This window comes from Melospiza georgiana, chromosome 28, assembly GCF_028018845.1.
Source record: "Melospiza georgiana isolate bMelGeo1 chromosome 28, bMelGeo1.pri, whole genome shotgun sequence".
NCBI lineage: Eukaryota > Metazoa > Chordata > Aves > Passeriformes > Passerellidae > Melospiza > Melospiza georgiana.
In genome coordinates, this window is record NC_080457.1 from 499,710 (window position 1) to 518,250 (window position 18,541).

General features: G+C 51.8%; 1 protein-coding gene across 1 annotated transcript; it reads right to left on the reverse strand.

Annotated features, from left to right (window-relative positions):
• Positions 1-442: 442 nt before the first annotated feature.
• SKAP1 (src kinase associated phosphoprotein 1) lies at positions 443-15,681 on the reverse strand. Its single transcript, XM_058041461.1, has 8 exons — positions 15,549-15,681; positions 14,831-14,914; positions 14,384-14,508; positions 13,772-13,835; positions 13,228-13,395; positions 11,542-11,598; positions 10,806-10,918; positions 443-541 (listed from the first exon to the last, which is right to left on the reverse strand). The coding sequence occupies exons 1-8, from the start codon at positions 15,679-15,681 to the stop codon at positions 443-445; spliced, it is 843 nt and encodes a 280-aa protein (XP_057897444.1).
• Between the last annotated feature and the right edge of the window lie 2,860 nt (positions 15,682-18,541).

Genomic DNA, 18,541 nt, shown 5'->3' on the forward strand with positions numbered 1-18,541 from the left:
AAACCTCACACCCCAAATCTCAAACCTGACCCCAAACCCCAAACCCCAAATCCCAAACATGACCCTACAACCCAAATCCCAAATCCCAAATCCAAAACATGACCCCAAACTGAAACCCTGCACCCCAAACCTGACCCCAAACCCCAAACCTGATCCCAAATCCCAAACCCAAAACCTGACCCCAAGCCCCCAACCCCAAACCACACACCCCAAACTTGACCCCAAACCCCAAACCTGACCCCAAACCCCAAATCCTGAACCCCCAACCCCACACCCCAAATCCCAAATCCCAAACCCAAAACATGACCCCAAATTCCAAACCGCGCACCCCAAACTCCAAGCCGTGCACCACAAACCCCACACCTGACCGCAGACCCCAAATCTCACGCCTGACCCCTCGCCCCAGAGCCGACCCCGCGCCCCTCACCTGTTCCTGTCCCGGTCACGGCTCCAGGTCGAAGGCGGGCACCAGGAATTCCTTTGGGACGATCCCGATGTCCCGGCCGAGCTCCCCGACCCACCACCCGTACCCGGGGTACTCCTGTGGGACCAGCACTGCGGTCAGGCTCTTCCTGGGGGATCTCACCCCAAATCCCACAGAAAATACCCCAGATCCCACAGAAATACCCCAAATCCTACAAAAAAACCGATCAAAATCCTGCAAAAATACCCAAAATCCCACAGAAAATACCCCAGATCCCACCAAAACCCCCAAATCCTACCAAATAACCCTCAAATCCCACAAAACTACCCCAAATCCCCTGGGTCACGATTTGGGGTTTGTGCCAGAGGGGTAAAAAACCCAAATTTAATCCTAAAATCCAAATTTATCCCTAAAATCTGAATTTATCCCTGAAACCTCGCAGGCTGTACTGCACCTTGGCTGCTCCACAATGCCAATTTCAAAGCAATCCCAATTTTAACCAATTTTAACCAATTTTAAACCAATTCCTTCTCTACTGAATCTCGGGATAAATCTTAGGATAAACCTGGGCCTAAATTCTGGGATTTTCCAGCATCTGAGGGGATGGAAAAAACCCCCAAATTGATCCCTAAACCCCAAATATTCCCCTAAAATCCAAATTTATCCCCAAACCCCCGCAGGCTGGGCCGTTCTACAATCCCAACCCCGATTTTAAAACCATGCAATTCCTTCTCTGAATCTGGGGCTAAACCCGGGCCTAAATCCTAAATTTCCCTAAATCCCAAATTTCCCTAAATCCCAGGATTTTCCAGCATCTGAGGGGATGGAAAAAAACCCCCAAATTGATCCCTAAAATCCGAATTTATCCCTAAAACCCCACAGACTGCGCCGTTCGGAAATCCCAATTTTAAAACAACCCAATTCCTTCTCTGCCGAATCTGGGGCTAAACCTGGCCCTAAATCCAGCCCGGATTTCCCCAAATCCAGCCTGAATTTCCCCAAACCCCGGGATTTCGGGGTCGGCACAGCCCCCAGACCCTCCCCAGCCCAGCTGCAGCGTTCCCCCCGCGCGGCGCAGGAAGAATTAAAAGCGCATTAAAAACTCGCGGCAGCGGCGCTCGCGCCTCGGCTGGCGCTGCCAAATTGCCCCGCGCCGCCTCGTGCAGATGTTCGTTAATTATGCTAATTTTTATTAAATCATTAACGCCGAGCCCTGGCACGGCGGAGCCGCCTGAACCCTGCTCCGCTCCTTCCCGGCCCGCTGGAATTCCTGGGATTGGGGGAGCGCGAGGAGGAGGAGGAGGAAGAGGAGGATGGGGTTTTGTTGCGGTCTGGTTAATTAGGGCTTAATGAGGGCTCTGCTGCGTTGGGCGGGGAGGGAATTTTGGGGGGTTTTATGGGAATTTTGGGGGGTTTTATGGGAAGGATTGGAAAGGAGGGGATGGGTGGGGAAAGGGATCCCGGGAGTGGTGTGGGGGGCACTGGGAGCACTGGGAACAACTGGGAAGTGGAGCAGCCTCTTCTCTGTTCCCAGGAATCAGCAGGAACGGGGAAATTGGGAATCTGGGAGTCTTTCAGGGCTGGGAATGGATTTGGGGTCACTGGAATTCCTGGGAATGGGATTTGGAATGGCTGGGAATGGGATTTGAGGTCAGCCCGAGTCTGTCCTACCCATCCCAGGAATCCCCAAACTGGGAATCCCATCCCACCAAGATCTGCCCAATCCCACCAGGATCCATCCCATCCCAACGGGGTCTCGGTGTCCCATCCCAACGGGGTCTTGGTGTCCCATCCCACCAGGATCCATCCCATCCCTACGGTGTCTCCATGTCCAATCCCACCAGGATCTGTCTGACCCCAAAAGGGTCCAGGTGTCCCATCCCAATGGGGTCTCCATGTCCCATCCCAACAGGGTTCAGATGTCCCATCCCAATGGGGTCTCTGCATCCAATCCCAGCAGGATCCGTGTGTCCCATCCCAACAGGTTCCATCCCATCCCAACAGGGTCACCATGTCCAATCCCATCACGATCTGTCCCATCTCACTGGGGTCTCCACATCCAATCCCACCAGGATCCACGTGTCCCATCCCAGCCCATCAGAACCCACACGTCCCAAAGATCCAGGATTTATCCAATTAACCATTCCCTATAAAAACACCAAACCAGAGCCCCAGGATTTATCCAATTAACGATTCCCCATAAAAACACCCAACCACAGCCCTGCCGCCAGCCCGCCCTGCCCGAGGGACCCCAGGGTGACACTGAGGTGACACTGAGGTGACACCAGGCCCAGGCTCCATCCCGGATCCCCGTCCCAGGCCCGGGAAGCGCGGGGCTGCTCTTTATGGCGCGGCGCGGAGCCCGAGGCGGCGGCGAGCGCGGCTGGGGGACGATGTGACGGAAATGTTTCATCTGCCGGGCCCATCTGTGCCGCGCGCTCCTGCCGCTCGCCCCGAGAGAGGCGCCGCCGCAGCTCCGCATCGCCTTTAATATTCTCCTAAATCACCTCCCCGGCGCGCTTCAAGGGCCATTGCCGCCGCCGCGCCGGTTCATCTGGAGTGCACGGCGGAACGGGGGGCACGGCGAGGGCAGCGGGAGGGCAGGGCCGCGGCTCGGCCGGGATTCCCGGGGATTTGGGGGCCTGAGCAGCGCTCAGGATTGCAGGGGGACGGAGGGAGGGAGTGAGGAAAAAATGGAAATAAAAATCTGCAGGGAGTGGCTGGGAGGGTTTGGGGGTGCAGGGATGTTGGGTTTGGGGGTTCGGGGGTGCAGGGACTGGGGGATGCTCAGGATTCGGGAATTTTGGGGTTCAGGAGGAGCCGGGGGGATGCAGAAATGTTGGATTTGGAGGTTCAGGGGTGCAGGAATTGGGGAGTGCTCTGGATACAGGAATGTTTGGGGTTCAGGAGGAGCTGGGGGTGCAGGGAAGGTTTGGGGGTTCAGAGATATCGGGATTGTGGGGAATACTCAGAATTCAGGAATGTTTTGGGTCCAGGACGATCTGGGGGGGGCAGGAATGCCAGATTTGGGGGTTCAGGGGTGCAGGAATTGGGGGGGTGCTCAGGATTCAGCAATTTTTGGGGTTCAGGAGGAGCCGGGGGTGCAGGGAGGGTTTGGGGGTGCAGGGATGAGCAGAGAGCAGGGGGATGTGCGGGATCCATGGGATTTGGAGTTTCAGGGATGCAGGAATTGGGGGCTAAACGTGCCAGAATTGGGGTGAATGCACCAGAATTGGGGGGAACACTCCAGAATCGGGGCTTTCACCTCTCCCGGGGTGGTGGTGATGAACTTGGGGATTGGGAGCTTCAGGGATGCAGGAATTGGTGGGAAATGTGCTGGAACTGGGGGGAAATGTGCCAGAATCGGGGCGAAACACTCTGGAATCGGGGTGAAACACCCCAGAATTGGGGCTTTCACCTCTCCAGGAGTGGCGGCGCTGAACTGGGGGATTTGGAGGTTCAAGGATGCAGGAATCGGGGTGAAATGTGCCGAAATCGGGGTGAAACACCCCAGAATGGTGTGAAGCACCCCATAACCGGCGCTCGCACCTCCCCGCCCCACCGGCGCTGAACTGGGGGATTTGGAGGTTCAGGGATGCAGGAATCGGGGTGAATCTCTCCCGAATCGGGTTGAAACACCCCATAATCGGCGTCAAACACCCCGTAACCGGCGCTCGCACCTCCCCGGCAGCACCGGCGCTGAACTGGGGGATTTGGAGGTTCAGGGATGCAGGAATCGGGGTGAAACGCTCCCGAATCGGGGTGAAACACTCCCGAATCGGGGTGAATCTCTCCCGAATCGGGGTGAAGCGCCCCATAACCGGCGCTCGCACCTCCCCGCCGCACCGCTCTGAACCCCGCGCTCGGCAGCGCGGCCCGGGCGCCCCGAGGAGCGCTCGGGCTCTGCCGCATCCCCCGCGTTGCCGCGGCAACCGGAGCGGCCCCGCCGCCGGTCCCCGGGGCCGCTCGGGCGGCTCCACCTGCGCCCCCCGGCCCCCGGCGGGGTCAGCGCGGGGCCGGCAGAATTAATGAAGGCGGCCGCTAATGAGGTGTCGGCGGCTGTTGATGCTCTCCGTGTGTCGGGGGCACTCGCATTTCCAGAGCTCATTATGGGCTGCAATTAGGCTGCGGCACCGCCAGATATTTAGCTCCGGCTTTTTTTTTTTTTTTTTTTTTTTTTTTTTTCCCTTTTTTTCAGTGGTTTTTTTTTTTTTTTTTTTTTTTTTTTTTTTTTTTTTTTTTTTTTTCCGCTCTTAAATTAGCATTTTAATAACGCCGCTGCCGAGCGGGGAGAACAACACCAAAATTGGCCGTTTTTCACGGGGAAAAACTTCCCGACTCGAGTTAATGGCAGAGTTGTGAGGGAGGGAGGGAGGGAAAAAAAAAAAAATGAACCTTTCCCGCCTATCCCAGCGGGGGGAGGGGGGAAAAAAAGAGGGAAAAAAAAAAGAAATTAAATGAAATAAAAAAGCGAAAGGGAGTGATTTTTATTTGGTTTATAGCACGCTCCTCCGGTTCCGAAATTTGCTCTGAGGCCGATGATTTTCGGCTTTAGAGTCGCGGCCGGAGGAGGTCGGAGCTGAGGGAGGGTTTGGGATAATTCCGCATCCATCCCGAACCCCGAATCCCAAATCCCCCAAAAAGGGAGTGGGGTGCGGATTTGGGAGTGGCAAGTGCCGGTTCCGGGATGGATCCGAAATAAAACCGGATCAAAAATCAGATCCAAAATCCCATTTAAATATCAGATTTGAAATCCCACTTTAAAAGTCCTATTAAATTTCCGTTTAAAAATCCGATCCAAAAATCCCATTAAAATCCCATTAAAATCCCATCAAAAATCGCTTTCCAGACAAAACCCCGGCGTCGCTTCCCGCTCCAAAAGCCACCGCGATTGTTCCCTGAAATTCCCTGGATTTGGGGCAGGGAAAGGGGATTTGGGGACAACCCTGGAGGGGGATTGGGGAAGGGGACGCGGACACGTCACAAATTTATAGGGAATTTCTGAACCGCCCCTTTTTTCCTAGATTTTCAACCCAATCCAGTTCCCAATCCCAATCCCAATCCCATCCCAACCGCTTCCTTTTCCAGCAGGATTCCTGATCCCGGTTATTGGGCGATCCCAAATCCCCTGGAATTGGGAATTCCAGGATTTTTCCTTCAGGGTTGGGAATTTCGGGGATTTTTCCTTCAGGGTTGGGAATTTGGGGATGTGGGGAAAAAGGGGAGGGACCCTGGGGGTCAACCCCGGTGGGATCAGCGGGATTTGGAACCGGGAAATTCCCGTTTTCCCCCCAAATCCGGGCTCCCCCCATCCCGGATTTCCCACCACTCCTTTTTTGTTTTGTTTTGGGTTTTTTTGGTTTTTTTTTTTTGGGGGGGATCGTTTTAAACTCGGGATTTTTTTCGGGATCTGCGGGAAGGGCTCGGGAATTCCGGGAATTCCACGGATTCCAGAGGGGGGGAGCGGAGCCCGGGAATGTCCGGAATGAGCGGAATTCCCGCCGGGATTTGGGGTCAGTTCCGGGATTTCGGGGATGTTCTGGGATTTCTGGGATGTTCGGGGATTGGTTTTTTATCCCCGCAGTTTCTCTGTTTTTCCCGCGGTTTTCCATGGAAAAATTCCCGAATCTGCCGGCAGGGGTGGGTGCGGATGGATGGAATGGAGATAGTACAGCGAGTGGAAAATAGAAAATAGAAAGTGCAAAAATTACAATATAATATAAAAATTATAAAAATTTTTAAATTATAAAGTATAAAACGTAAAATTAAAAATATAACAAAGAAAATATAAAATGTAAAAAAGGAGCAAAGTATAGCATATAAAAATAAGATTAAAAAATGTAAAAAATAAAGTATAAGCAATAAAACAGAAAATATAAAAAATATATTTAAAATATGTAAAAGATAAAATATAAAAATTAAAATGTCAAATTTAAAATGTGAAATTTAAAAATAAAATATAAAAATTCAAATATCAAATGCAAAATATAAAACGTAAAATGTAAAGTACAAAAAAATGAAAAAGTAAAACTAAAATTTAAGTTTTAAAATATAAGATAGAAATTATAAAGTACAAAATACAAGACATTAGATATAAAATATTAAATGAAAAACAGAAAAGCAATGGAAAATCCCCCGTTCTGTGGAGCACATCCAGGAGTGAATGGAATTCCCAGATTCCAGGAAAATCCGGGAATTTCCAGGCTGGGAAGAGCCCCCGGAGCCTCCCCCGCTCCCGAACCCCGAATTTCTGCTGAGCCCCAGAACAAACCCCAGAGAAAAATCCTGGTTTTAATGCGGGGATCCATGAATTTGTTTTATTTGCCTGTTTATTTATTAATAGTACAATTTATTAAATTAAAATATTATTTGTCATTATTTTAATAGCAATTTTCTTACTTTTAAATTTTATTTATTATTAATAATTATTCTTGAATTAATTTTTATTATTGATGAACATGAATTTACCTCTCTGTTTACCTGTTTGTTTAGTAATTTATAATGAATTAACATTTATTGACCTCTTTGTTTACATGTTTATTTACTAATTTATAATGAATTAATAATTAATTAATGGGTTCATGTACCTGTTTATTTACCTGTTTATTTAGTGATTGACAATGAATCAATTAACATTTATTTATCTGTTTGTTTACCTCTTTATGTATTTATTTATATTGGATTTAAATAGCTGTTTATTAATTAATTAACATTAATTTACCTGTTTGTTTCCTTGTTAATTTATTAATTTATAATCAATTTATTTCCGTTTTTGTCAATTAATTAACGTTAGTTTACCTGATTATTTATTAATTGATTGACATTAATTTTACCTGATTATTTATTAATTTATAAGTAGTTTCTTTCCCAGATTTTTATTAATTTATCATTAACCCACCTCCTTATTTAATAATTAAGAATTAATATAGAATTTATTAATTACCCTATTTATTAATTAGACCTTTCATTCCATTCATTAATTAAATTTATGACATTTATTAAATGAATTCATTTTCCCACCCGGGGCTCATCCCAGGAAATTCCCGAGGCGCTGATCCCAGATCCCTCCCGGTTTTCCAGGACCCTTTGGGATTCCCAGTGGTGAATTCCCAAGGAAATTTGGGAACATCCCAGAATTCCTGGGAATTCCAGCCCCGACGGCCTCAGCATTCCCGGGATTTACGGGATGAGGAACGGACCCGAGTTTATCCCGGAATTCCTGGGAATTCCAGCCCCGACGGCCTCGGCATTCCCGGGATTTACGGGATGAGGAACGGACCCGAGTTTATCCCGGAATTCCTGGGAACGGGGATGGAATTCCGGCTTCTCCTGGGGGGTTTATCCCGGGAATGGGCGGGTGAATCCCTGCGGAGGGGGGAAATTTGGGATGGAACATCTGGGATTTGGGACGGAGCACCGAAACTTGGGATAAAACACCAAAATTTGGGATGGAGCACCGAAATTTGGGTTGGAGCATCTGGGATTTGGGATGAAGAACCAGAATTTGGGATGGAGCACCGAAATTTGGGATGGAGCACTGGGAACGTGCAGGTGATTCCCTGCGGATAGGGGAAATTTGGGATGGAGATCAGGGATGGGCAGGTGAGGATGGACAGGGGGAAATTTGGGATTCAGGATCGGAAATGCGCGGGTGAGGCCCCGAGTGAGGAAAATTCGGGATTTGGGATCAGGGATACGCGCAGGGTTCATTCCTGAGGATGAGGAAAATTCGGGATTTGGGATCAGGGATGCGCAGGGTTCATTCCTGAGGATGAGGAAAATTCGGGATTTGGGATCAGGGATGCACAGGGTTCATTCCTGAGGATGAGGAAAATTCGGGATTTGGGATCAGGAACGCGCAGGGTTCATTCCTGAGGATGAGGAAAATCCGGGATGCAGATTTGGGGATGCGCAGGGGAGGCCCTGAGGGCTGGGCACGGTTTGGGATCAGCCTCGTCCCTGTCCCTGTCCCCAAACCCATCCCTGTCCTTGTCCCTGTCCCTGACCCAGGAGTGACCAGGAGTGACCAGAGGTGACCAAAAGTGACCAGGGGGTCATCAGGGGTGACCAGGGGTGACTGGAAGTGACCAGAGGTGACCGGGGGTGACCGGGGATGACCAAGGGTGACCAGGGGATCACCGGGGGGTGACCAAGGGGTGTCTGGAAGTGACCAGGGTTGATCGAGGGGCGACCATAGAGTGACTTAGGGGTGACAAGGGGACAACCAGGGGGTGACCAAGGGGTGACCAAGGGATGACCAAGTGTGACCAGGGGATCACCTCTGGAGGTGAGCAGAGGTGACCAAGGGATGACCAAGGGTTGATCGAGGGGTGACCAAGGGGGTGACCGAGAGGTGATTGAGGGGTGACCAAGGGGCTACCAGGGGGTGACCAAGGGTGACCAGGGGATGATTGGGGGTGACCAGGGGTAACCAGGGGTGTCCAGAGGTGACCGGGGTGACCAGGAGTGACCAAGGGGTGATTGAGAGGTGACCAGGAGGTGACCGGTGGGTGACCGGGGGGTGACCGGGGGGTGACCGAGTGGTGACCGAGTGGTGACCGCTGCCTCCCAGCTGCCGCCATCCCGGCGCTGCCGCCGTTCCCAGCGGGACCATTGCGGGCACCGGGCGCAGCTGAGCCCGGGCCGAGCTCATCCCGCTCCGCCTCCGGGGACGGAGCGGGGAGGGAGCTCAGAGCCGGTCCCGTCCCCAAATCCACGGAAAATGCCACTAGATGTCACCCCGCGCCTTCGGCAGCCGCGGGGAGCGGGAATGCTCTGCCGGCGCTTCCCTCTCCCGGTTCTACCGGCAGGGATGGAGGGAATGAACGGATCCCGGTTTAGGCAGGGATGGAGGAAATGAACGAATCCCGGTTTAGGCAGGGATGGAGGGAATGAACGGATCCCGGTTTTGCGGCAGGGATGGAGGGAATGAACGGATCCCGGTTTTAGGGCAGGGATGGAGGGAATGAACGGATCCCGGTTTTACCGGCAGGGATGGGGGGAATTAACGGATCCCAGTTTAGGCAGGGATGGAGGGAATGAACGGATCCCGGTTTTGCGGCAGGGATGGAGGGAATGAACGGATCCCGGTTCTACCCGCAGGGATGGAGGGAATGAACGGATCCCACATTCCCACAATTATCCCGGAGGAGGAACCACTGGGACAGGAAAAAGGGAGCAGGGCCGGGAATGGGGATATGGGAACGGAGTTTTGTTGGGATTATGGAATTCCGGGATGAGGTGGGAGGGAAGGAGCTCAAACCCCATCCCATTCCCAGCCCTGCCATGGTCTGGGATCCCTCCTGCTATCCCAGCCCAGCCTGGCCTTGGACTCTTCCAGAGATGGGAATTGGGGATGGGAATTGGGGATGGGAATTGGGGATGGGAATTGGGGATGGGAATGACTCTTCCCTTTTCCCAAGTGAATTCCCAGTGTTCTCTCCTGACAGGGATTTTTGGAAAGAGCCGTTGGCACCTCTGGGGTTGTCACCCTGCACCTCCCACATCCAGGATCCCTTGGGATCAGCATTCCCGGGATTCCTGGCATCAAACAGGGCCCGATTTCCCTGGAATTGCCCAAGGAACACCGGGACAGGGCCAGTTTCCACACTGGGGATCACGCCCAGATCCAGCCTCGGCAATTCCACCATTCCCTGAACCCATTCCACTCCCGGGGCCCAGATTTCCCGGGAATGCCAGGCCGGGAAGGCGCCAGATGGGATTTTATAGGAGCCGCTATTCCGTGGTCGGAGCCAGCGGGCGCCGCGAGATTAATTCCGTGAAATTAATTGGGACAAGATTGAAAAGGAAATTAAGGCGCAGCTGAGTGAACATTCCCAACCTTTTCCCTCCTCCTCCTCCTCCTCCTCCTCCTCCTCCTCCTCCTCCTCCTCCTCCTCCTTCTCCTCCTCCTCCTCCTCCTCCTCCTCCTTCTCCTCACCCCTGGATGAACACGGCCTGGGAAGATCCCAGCACGGGCAATTCCCCAGATTCCCAAATTGGGAATCCCCAAAAATGGGGAATTTGCAGGTTTCCAGAGCTGGGTGCAGGATCAGGAGGGGAAGCTGCTCCTCCAACCCCAAAGCAAGGCCCAAATAGCCCCCAGTCCCAGTAAAAACCAGTAAAACCCAATAAAACCCAGTAAAACCCAGTGAAACTAATAACTCCCTCTCGTGACGTCATTAATTTACTTTTAAATCTTAATTTTGGGTGATTTTGGCACCTTTTGGCCTTGAAAATGAGCTTGGATCCAAAAAAATTCCTGCTCCTCTCTCCCTGAGGATGCGGATAAAGTCACCCCATTGGAAATGGGAAATAATATGGGAAAAGAACCAAATTCCAAAAAAATTCCCAAAAATTCCCCAAAAATTCCGGCTCCTACCTTGCTGAGGATGTGGATGATGTCGCCCCGTTGGAAGGAGAGCTCGTCGGGATTGTCCCCGTGGCAATCCCACAATCCCTGGTAGTAATTGGAATAATCCCAGTCGGAATTTTCTGGGAAAAAGGGAAAAAAGTGTCAGGTTGGTGAGGGATTTATAGGCGCAGGATCATGGAGGTGATTCCAGAGCTGAAAGTTCTCCTGGAGCTTCTCTGGGATGGGAAAGGCCCCAAATCCATCAGGAATGTTGAATGTTGAGGTTGGGAAATGTTGGGAATTCCATGGAATTCCATCACGGACTGGCTGGCTGAGGGATTGGTGCTCCCCAAAGAGTTTGGTCCCTGTTTTCCAGGGATTCCTTTCCCAGGAATTCTCATCCCAGCTCCTCTCCTGCTCCCCAGAGGGACAGGAGGGCGTTGAAAGCATCCCTGGAATATCTGATGGAATTCTGGGGGTTTGGATCCCAAAATTCCTGTGGGATCCCTCCCTGGCTTTTTAGGGATAAAAATCCCACTTAAAAAATCCCAAACACCTCCTTTATCCCAGGAATTTTGGGAGATGTCTCCTCATCCCATCAGGAAGAGTCTTCCCAAGTGGAATTCCACCAGTGGGAGGAGTCAAATCCCAGGAATTTTCCTGTTCTCCACATTTTCCGCAGCCCAGGGTGCTCCAAAGTGGCCAAAATCCCAAAATATTCCCCCCATCCATATCCTGGGAATCCTTTGGATTGGGACCTTACCCTCCTCGCTCCCGAAATCCTCCTCATCCTCCGGGAATGGCGGAGGCAGCTCCTCATCTGTGGAGGGAAAAAACAGTGGGAAAATCCGGGAAAAGCAGAGGGAAAATCAGGGAAAATCCGGGAATTGGGCAGCTGCGGCAGGCCCAGGGCTCCGAGAGAATCCTGGGAATAAAAAATTCCCAGATTGATGGTGGGGAGAGGAAGTATCGGGGAAGATTTTCATGGGAAACCGGAATTGTTGTGGGCACTGGGAAAAACAAATCTGTGAATTCCTGCAGGAAGAGAGGAAGAGGAAATTCCAGAGGGGAAATTCCAGGCTGGGAATGAGAGGGAGGAAGGAGGAATTAGGGAGGAAAGGATGGAAAGGAAGGAATGATCCCGGGGAAAAGGTGGATTCCAGAGGGGCTGGGAAGGCCTGGAAAAATGGGAAGGGAGTGGAGCTGGGCAGAGCATCCCAAATTTCCATCCTCATCCATGGAAAACCCATTTCCCTTCCCACAGACATCCCTGCCTGCTCCTTGTCCCGTTCCCAGGCACATTCCTGGAGGATTTGCAGCTGGGAAATTCAGGAATGGGATCCATGGAGATGGAGAAGACCCTCCCCACCATCCTGGGGTTTTCCTGGAATCAAATCCGATGGATCCAGGGGTTTTCCTGGAGTCAAATCTGATGGATCCAAGGGTTTTCCTGGAAGCAAATTGGATGGATCAAAATGTTTTCCTGGAATCAAATCCAATGGATCCAAGGGTTTTACTGGAATCAGGCCTGGAAGTGAAGCTCTGCCTTCCCAACTCCACCCAACACTTGGATTCTCCAGGACGGAATCAAAGCGAGAAGCTGGAAAACTTTGGAAAATTCCGCTTCTCCCTCCCACCCCACTTTTGGGATCCTCATCCCGGGGGTCCGGAGCCGCCGGCGCATCCCGGGAAGCTTTGGAATCTCTGCGGAGCCGAGTTTTTAATGGAGCAATTTGATTCAATTTTCCAGTCGATAAAATTCCCCGGCAGCGCTCGGCGCTTCCGAACGGACACCTTCACTCCTGATTTAACATTCCCATCGAATCCTTCCCGGGAAATTGGAAAAATTTATCACCTGTGAAATTTTATTTGGCCTCGGCCGCGTCTGTTTTTGTAAAACTTCATTAACGCCGAGGAAATTATCTCTCCGTGGCTTTTCCCGGTTTTTTTATTCCCGTCTCCCGGGTTTTTTTTCCGTGGTTTTTGGTCAGGAGGTAAAGGAGGGAGAAGGAGGTGGAGGGAGGATGGGATTGGGGATTTTCCAGGGGTTTTGGGGGGTTTGGGATGGAGGAAGATCCCAAAAGTTCCCAAGATGAAGAGTTGGGTTATCCCAGGGGAGCTGGGAAGGCCAATCCATGGAAATTCATGGATGTCCATGGAAAACCATGAAAACCCATGGAAATTAATGGAAAATAATGGGAATCTCTGAAACCTCATGAAAATCCATGAAAACTCTGAGGGCTGCTCCAGCAGAATCCCCAGATCCAAAATTCCCAGAAAAACAAGTTTTGGATTTGGGAGGTCCATCAAAAGTTCGTAATAAAGAAATGGGATAAAACCTTGGAATTTTGGGTGGGTTAAAAGCGGAGATATTGGAATGGCACCGGCGCAAACCGGCTGAGGTTTCCTCACATTTTTCCAAGGAAAAGTTGGGAATTTGGGATCTCACCTGGCATCACCTCGTAGATGTCTTCGTCTTCCAGCTCCTGTTCCTCGGGGTTCAGGGTGGAATTCTGGGAATTGTTCATGGAATCGGAGCTGTCCCGGTCCTTGGAGAGCTCTTCCTCCTCCTCCTCCTCCTCATCCTCATCGCAGGGAATGGTCAGGGAGCTCAGGTCTGCCGGGAAAGAGGGGAAAAGGGATGGAAAAGTGGGAATTCTCCCGATTCCAGAGGGGTGGGATCAGGATCCAAATCCTGCACCTGAGAACGAACAAAAAAACAAAGGAAAAACCAAGGAAAGATGGAAAAACCCAAGGAAATATGGAAAATCCCAGGAAATAACCCCAAATTCAGGGATGAATCCTGAAGGGACACAGCCAGGGGTTCTGGAAAATTCCAGAGGGTTCCAGAGGGTTTCTGGAATTTTCTCTGCCTCCAGCTGGAGCAACCCCTGCAAATCCGGACATGGGAGGACGGAAAGCCCCGATCCAGGTGGGAAAATGCTTCCCAAAGATCCCAAAAACCAAAAAACCGGGAACGGCTCCAGACTCACCCCTGAGGAGGAACCGGATCTGCTCCACCCAATCCTGGGCCTCGGCCGGGCTCGGAGCTGCGAACTGCCGGGAGAATCTGTTATCCCGGGATCTGGGATCTGGGATTTGGGATCTGGGATTTGGGATCTGGGATCTGGGATCTGGGATTTGGGATGAGGGGACAGGGATCCGCCATTCCCAACCCCAGGCCACCGGGAAAAGCCATTCCTGGGATTTATCTCCTGGCTCCAAGTGGGAGCGGAGCACAGCCAGAATATCCCAGGAAAGCTGGAAAACCTAATCCATAGAAATCGATGTAATTCCATGAAAACTCATGGAAATCAATGGAAACCCATGAAAACCCACAGAAATCCATGGAAGCCCTAGCCAGGCTGTCCCAGGAAAGCTGTCAGGTCTAATCCATGGAAATCCATGGAAACCCATTCCCATTTCTCCCCCGCTGTTCCTGTTTCAACCCCCAAATTCCCATTTTTCCATCAAAATTCCCATTTGCCTCCCCCCAAGCTCCCATTTTCCCCCAGAAAATTTTCATTTTTTCCCCTGAAATTCCCATTTCCCCCCAGAATTCCCATTTTCCCCCCCAGAATTCCCATTTTCCCACCATTCCCCACCTCGTAGGAGCGTTTTCCGGGACAGAACAGCTGGAAGCAGCATTTTTTCCGGGAATCTTTCCGGAGCTGGGGATCCAGGTGGGCCTGGTAGCGCTCGATGGGAAAGGAGCCTTTGGGCTGCTTGCCTGGGAAAAGGGAATTGGGCAAAAATTGGGATTTTCCGGCTTTTTTTCCACCCCTGGATGCAGCTCAGGGGGGTTTATCCATGGAGGGAAACTGAGGCACACAGCTGGAAAATTCCAGGGAAGGAGAATGTCCAGAAAATCCGGGAAAGGGAAATGGCTGGAAAATTCTGGGAGAGGGGAATGGCCAGAAACTTCTCTTTGCTCCAATGGAGAAAACCCCAAATCCAGCTGGGATTTCCCCATCCAGGAGCTGGGAATTGCAGTTTTCCATGGTCAGATCCCACTTTTCCACCCAAAAGTTGGGAATTCTTTCCCCTCTCACTTTTCTCGTTGGCGTAGTAGAGGAAATTCCGTTGGGTGAGGACGCACCAGCGCTTGTGCCAGTCTGAGCCGAAAAAGCTGGGCTCTGGAAAACAGGAAAAAATAGGGAAAGATGCGAAAAGTCAGGAAAAATGAGGAAAAGCAGGGAAAAGGCTCCATTTTATTCCTTTGGGATGTGTTTCTCATGGATTCGCTGCAGCCAGGGAACGTGTTTGGGGTTAAATCTCTGGGAAATGTCGTTAAATCAGAAATTAGCGGGAGTTAAGCCAGGCCCAACTCCGAGCTGAGCTCAGGGAAAAGCCAGGAGCTGTTTCTGCCTCTCCCCATCAATAATTCCCGAGAAAATCCCATTAGGGAAGGGAATAATTTGTGGCTTTCACGGGAAAAGGGAGATAAGGCCGAGGCTGATTCCAAGCCCGGCTCTTATCTCCGCATTAAATGTGGGATGATCCTGAATCCCTGGAGCTTTTCCCGGCTTTTTCTCCTCATTAGTTTTGCCCTCCAGGCCTGGGCTGGGCTTAATTTAATTCCAGGATTTAATTTGGATGCTCTGGAAAAGGGAATGAGCCGAGCAAGGCATTGGAAAACCTGGAAGCTCCTGCCGGTGGAAATCCGTGGATTTCCTGATTTTTCCTGGGGTTTTTTAGGCTGGAAATTGGGGATTTTCCCAAATTCTCAGATGGCAGCCCCGGATCTTCTCCTGGAATTCCTGCTTTTACCTCGGGATCTCTTCTCCAGGTATCCTTGCTTCAAAATATTCCCGGAATCCTGGAAGGGCCGTGGGATCTCCTCCAGGCCTGCAGGGAGCAGAGCAAAGGAAAATCTTGGAATTTGCCATTCCCATCCCCACATTCCAAGGTTTCCAGCCTCTTCCTTTGGGGAAGAAACGTTTGGGGTGTAAATCCCAATTTATCCCAATCCTGCTGATATTCCCATCATTGGGAATAGGGAACAGGGTCTTGGAATTCTGGGATTCAGCGGGATGAGGATGGAGCTGCCCTTTCTCCCTGGAATCTGGTTGGGTTGTGGACATGGAAAACCCAATTCCCATGGAGGATCTGCCCATGGAATCTCATCCCGGAGCCTGGAAGGGCTCTGCCATTCCCAGCTCATCCGAAAAACCTGGGAATCCTAGGATAGTGGGAGGTGACCCTGGATGAGCTTTAGGATCCTTTCCATCCTAAATTGTCTCGTAATAAATGCACATAAAAGTAAAAAATATGGAGATAAAAATATAAAAATATAAACATACTGATCCATAACTTGAAAATCCCTGGAATTCCTCCCCTGTTCCCCAATCCTTCCCCAATCCCAACATTCCGACCCCGGCCCTGCCCGGCCGAGCCCTCCCTGATCCACAATGAGCCGGAAAATCCTAAATCATTCCCTAATGGAGCGCCCACCCCATCCATCAGCGGGCGGGAATCCATCCCCATTAATTCCCTAATCCATGATAAACTTCCCGTCCTTTCCTGTCCGCGCGGGGACTCCGTAAATCCCGACTTTTGCTCCGGCTCCACCGGAGCGTTCAGGTGTGCTCCGACCATTCCTCGTTAGCCCGACGGCCTCATTTCCCCGGGAATGGCCTTGGAGGCCTCGCTTTCCCGGGAATGGCCTTGGAGGCCTCGCTTTCCCGGGAATGGCCTTGGAGGCCTCGCTTTCCCGGGAATGGTGAGGCCTTGGAAGCCCCATTTTCTAGGGAATGGCCTTGGAGGCCTCATTTTCCTGGGAATGGCCTTGGAGGCCTCATTCCGTACGCAGAAAACTTGGGAATTCTGCAGGCAGCGAACTTGGGAAAAAGTTTGGAATTCTGGGAAAACTGGGGAATTCCAGTGGCGACAAATGTGGGAATTTTAGGCACAGCAAACTCAGGAATTCCAGAGGCGGCAAACTTGGGAATTCCGGAGACACAAATCTCCGCAATTCCGTAGGCAACAAATTTGGGAATTCCAGAGGCAAGAAACTTGGGAAAACTCCCCGCAGCAGGGCAAATCCAGGGGGGATCCAGCATTTTTTGGGATTCTGCCCAAGATGACGTTTAGCAGGGCTGGGGAACGGCTTCCATAAATCCCGGCTCATCCCGGGAACCCGCGGAACGCCGGGATCAGCCCCCGCATCCGGCCGGGAAGCGCGGCCGGGGCTCGACCGCGGCTTTTCCGTGTTCCCGATAAGGAACCCATCCATCAGGGCCGGGGGAAGGCAGGAGGGCGGGAACGGGGCTGGATTTATCGGGAATGTGTCATTCCCTCCACACGCCCCGCGGGATAAATGGATCCTCCATCATCGCCGGCCGCTCCGCACCTGCGGCCGCGCGCGCTCCGCGGTGACCGCAGCCAAGGATTTGATGGATTCTCCCGGCTTTAATGAACGTAAACAAACAAAGGAGAGAGGGAAACATCAAATAATTCCCGTGACAGCTCCCAAAAGGAGCCGGGAGAGAGGGAAGCGCTTCCCAAAGGGAGCCGCGTTTGATGTGGGATCGGGATTTGTAAACAGCGGCAGCTCCGGATCGCGCCTTATCCAAATATTTCCCTTTCCCAGCGCCGGCTGAAAGTCGGGATTGACGGCTTTGGACTCTTCAACTTTCAGCTTTCACCCCACGGCTCCGGCTCCGGTGGGAGGGAGGGAGGGAGACCCCACCCCCATTCCCGCTGGAATTTGTTCCCTAATTTCCCCTTGGAAAAGCTGATGTGGGGCAGCTGGAGATCAAACTCCCAGTGCTGCTTTCCCCCAACATTCCCGGTTTTCCAGAGGGTCCCAAGCCCCTCTGAGGACCTCCCGGCCCCAAAGGAGGAGGGAGGGAGGAGTGACCTCAATTCCTGCCAGGATTTGTTCCCTAATTCCCCCTTGGAAAGCTGATATGGGACACCTGGAGATCAAACTGGTCCCGCTCTTCCCACTCATTCCCGGTTTTCCACAGGGTCCTGAGCCCCTCCAGGAACCCGCAGCCCCAAATGGAACCAGTGGAGGAGAGAGAGGGAATGGGAGGGATGAGCCCCATTCCTGCTGGGATTTATTCCCAATCTCCCCATGGCAAAGCTGATCTGGGGCACCTGGAGATCAAACTGGAGCCGCTCATTCCTGGTTTTCCAGAAGTTTCCCCTTTTTCTTCAGTCACAGCCCTCATCCATCCCATCCCTTTTTTCCATCTGGGTCAACCCCAGAGGGATGAAGCTCCCCCGGCCATGGATAAACAGAATTTGGGATGCTGAACCTTGGGAGTAAATCCCAAATCCCGGTGGGATCCTGCCACCCAGCCACCTCCTTTTCCTGATTCCCAACAGGGGCAGCAATCCCAGGGAAAATCCTAAATTCTGGGGAGTTGAGGGTGTCACAGATGTGGGAATTCCACCTTTAATCCTGAGCATAAATTCAGGAATAAAAGGAAGGGAATGAAAGAACCTTCGTGCCATTAATATCCCGGGAATTCCCATGGGCACTCCGGGGTTACATCCCAGCTCTTTAAAAACGTATCCCAGGAAAATCAAGCACCTCCATCACCTTCCCGGGAATATTTACGGCCTCTCGGAAGGGCTGGCCAGCACAATTCCCACTTGGAATTCTCCAGGAGCCGCCAAAGGTCAGCGCAGGGGTGGACCCGGCTGAAGGATTTCCCTCCCGGGATTCCAGGGCTGGAGATCCCAACCCTGGAGCTGCTCCCGAGGGATTCTCCCGGGGTTTGGGGTCGCGTCCCGGGCCAGGAACTCAGGGA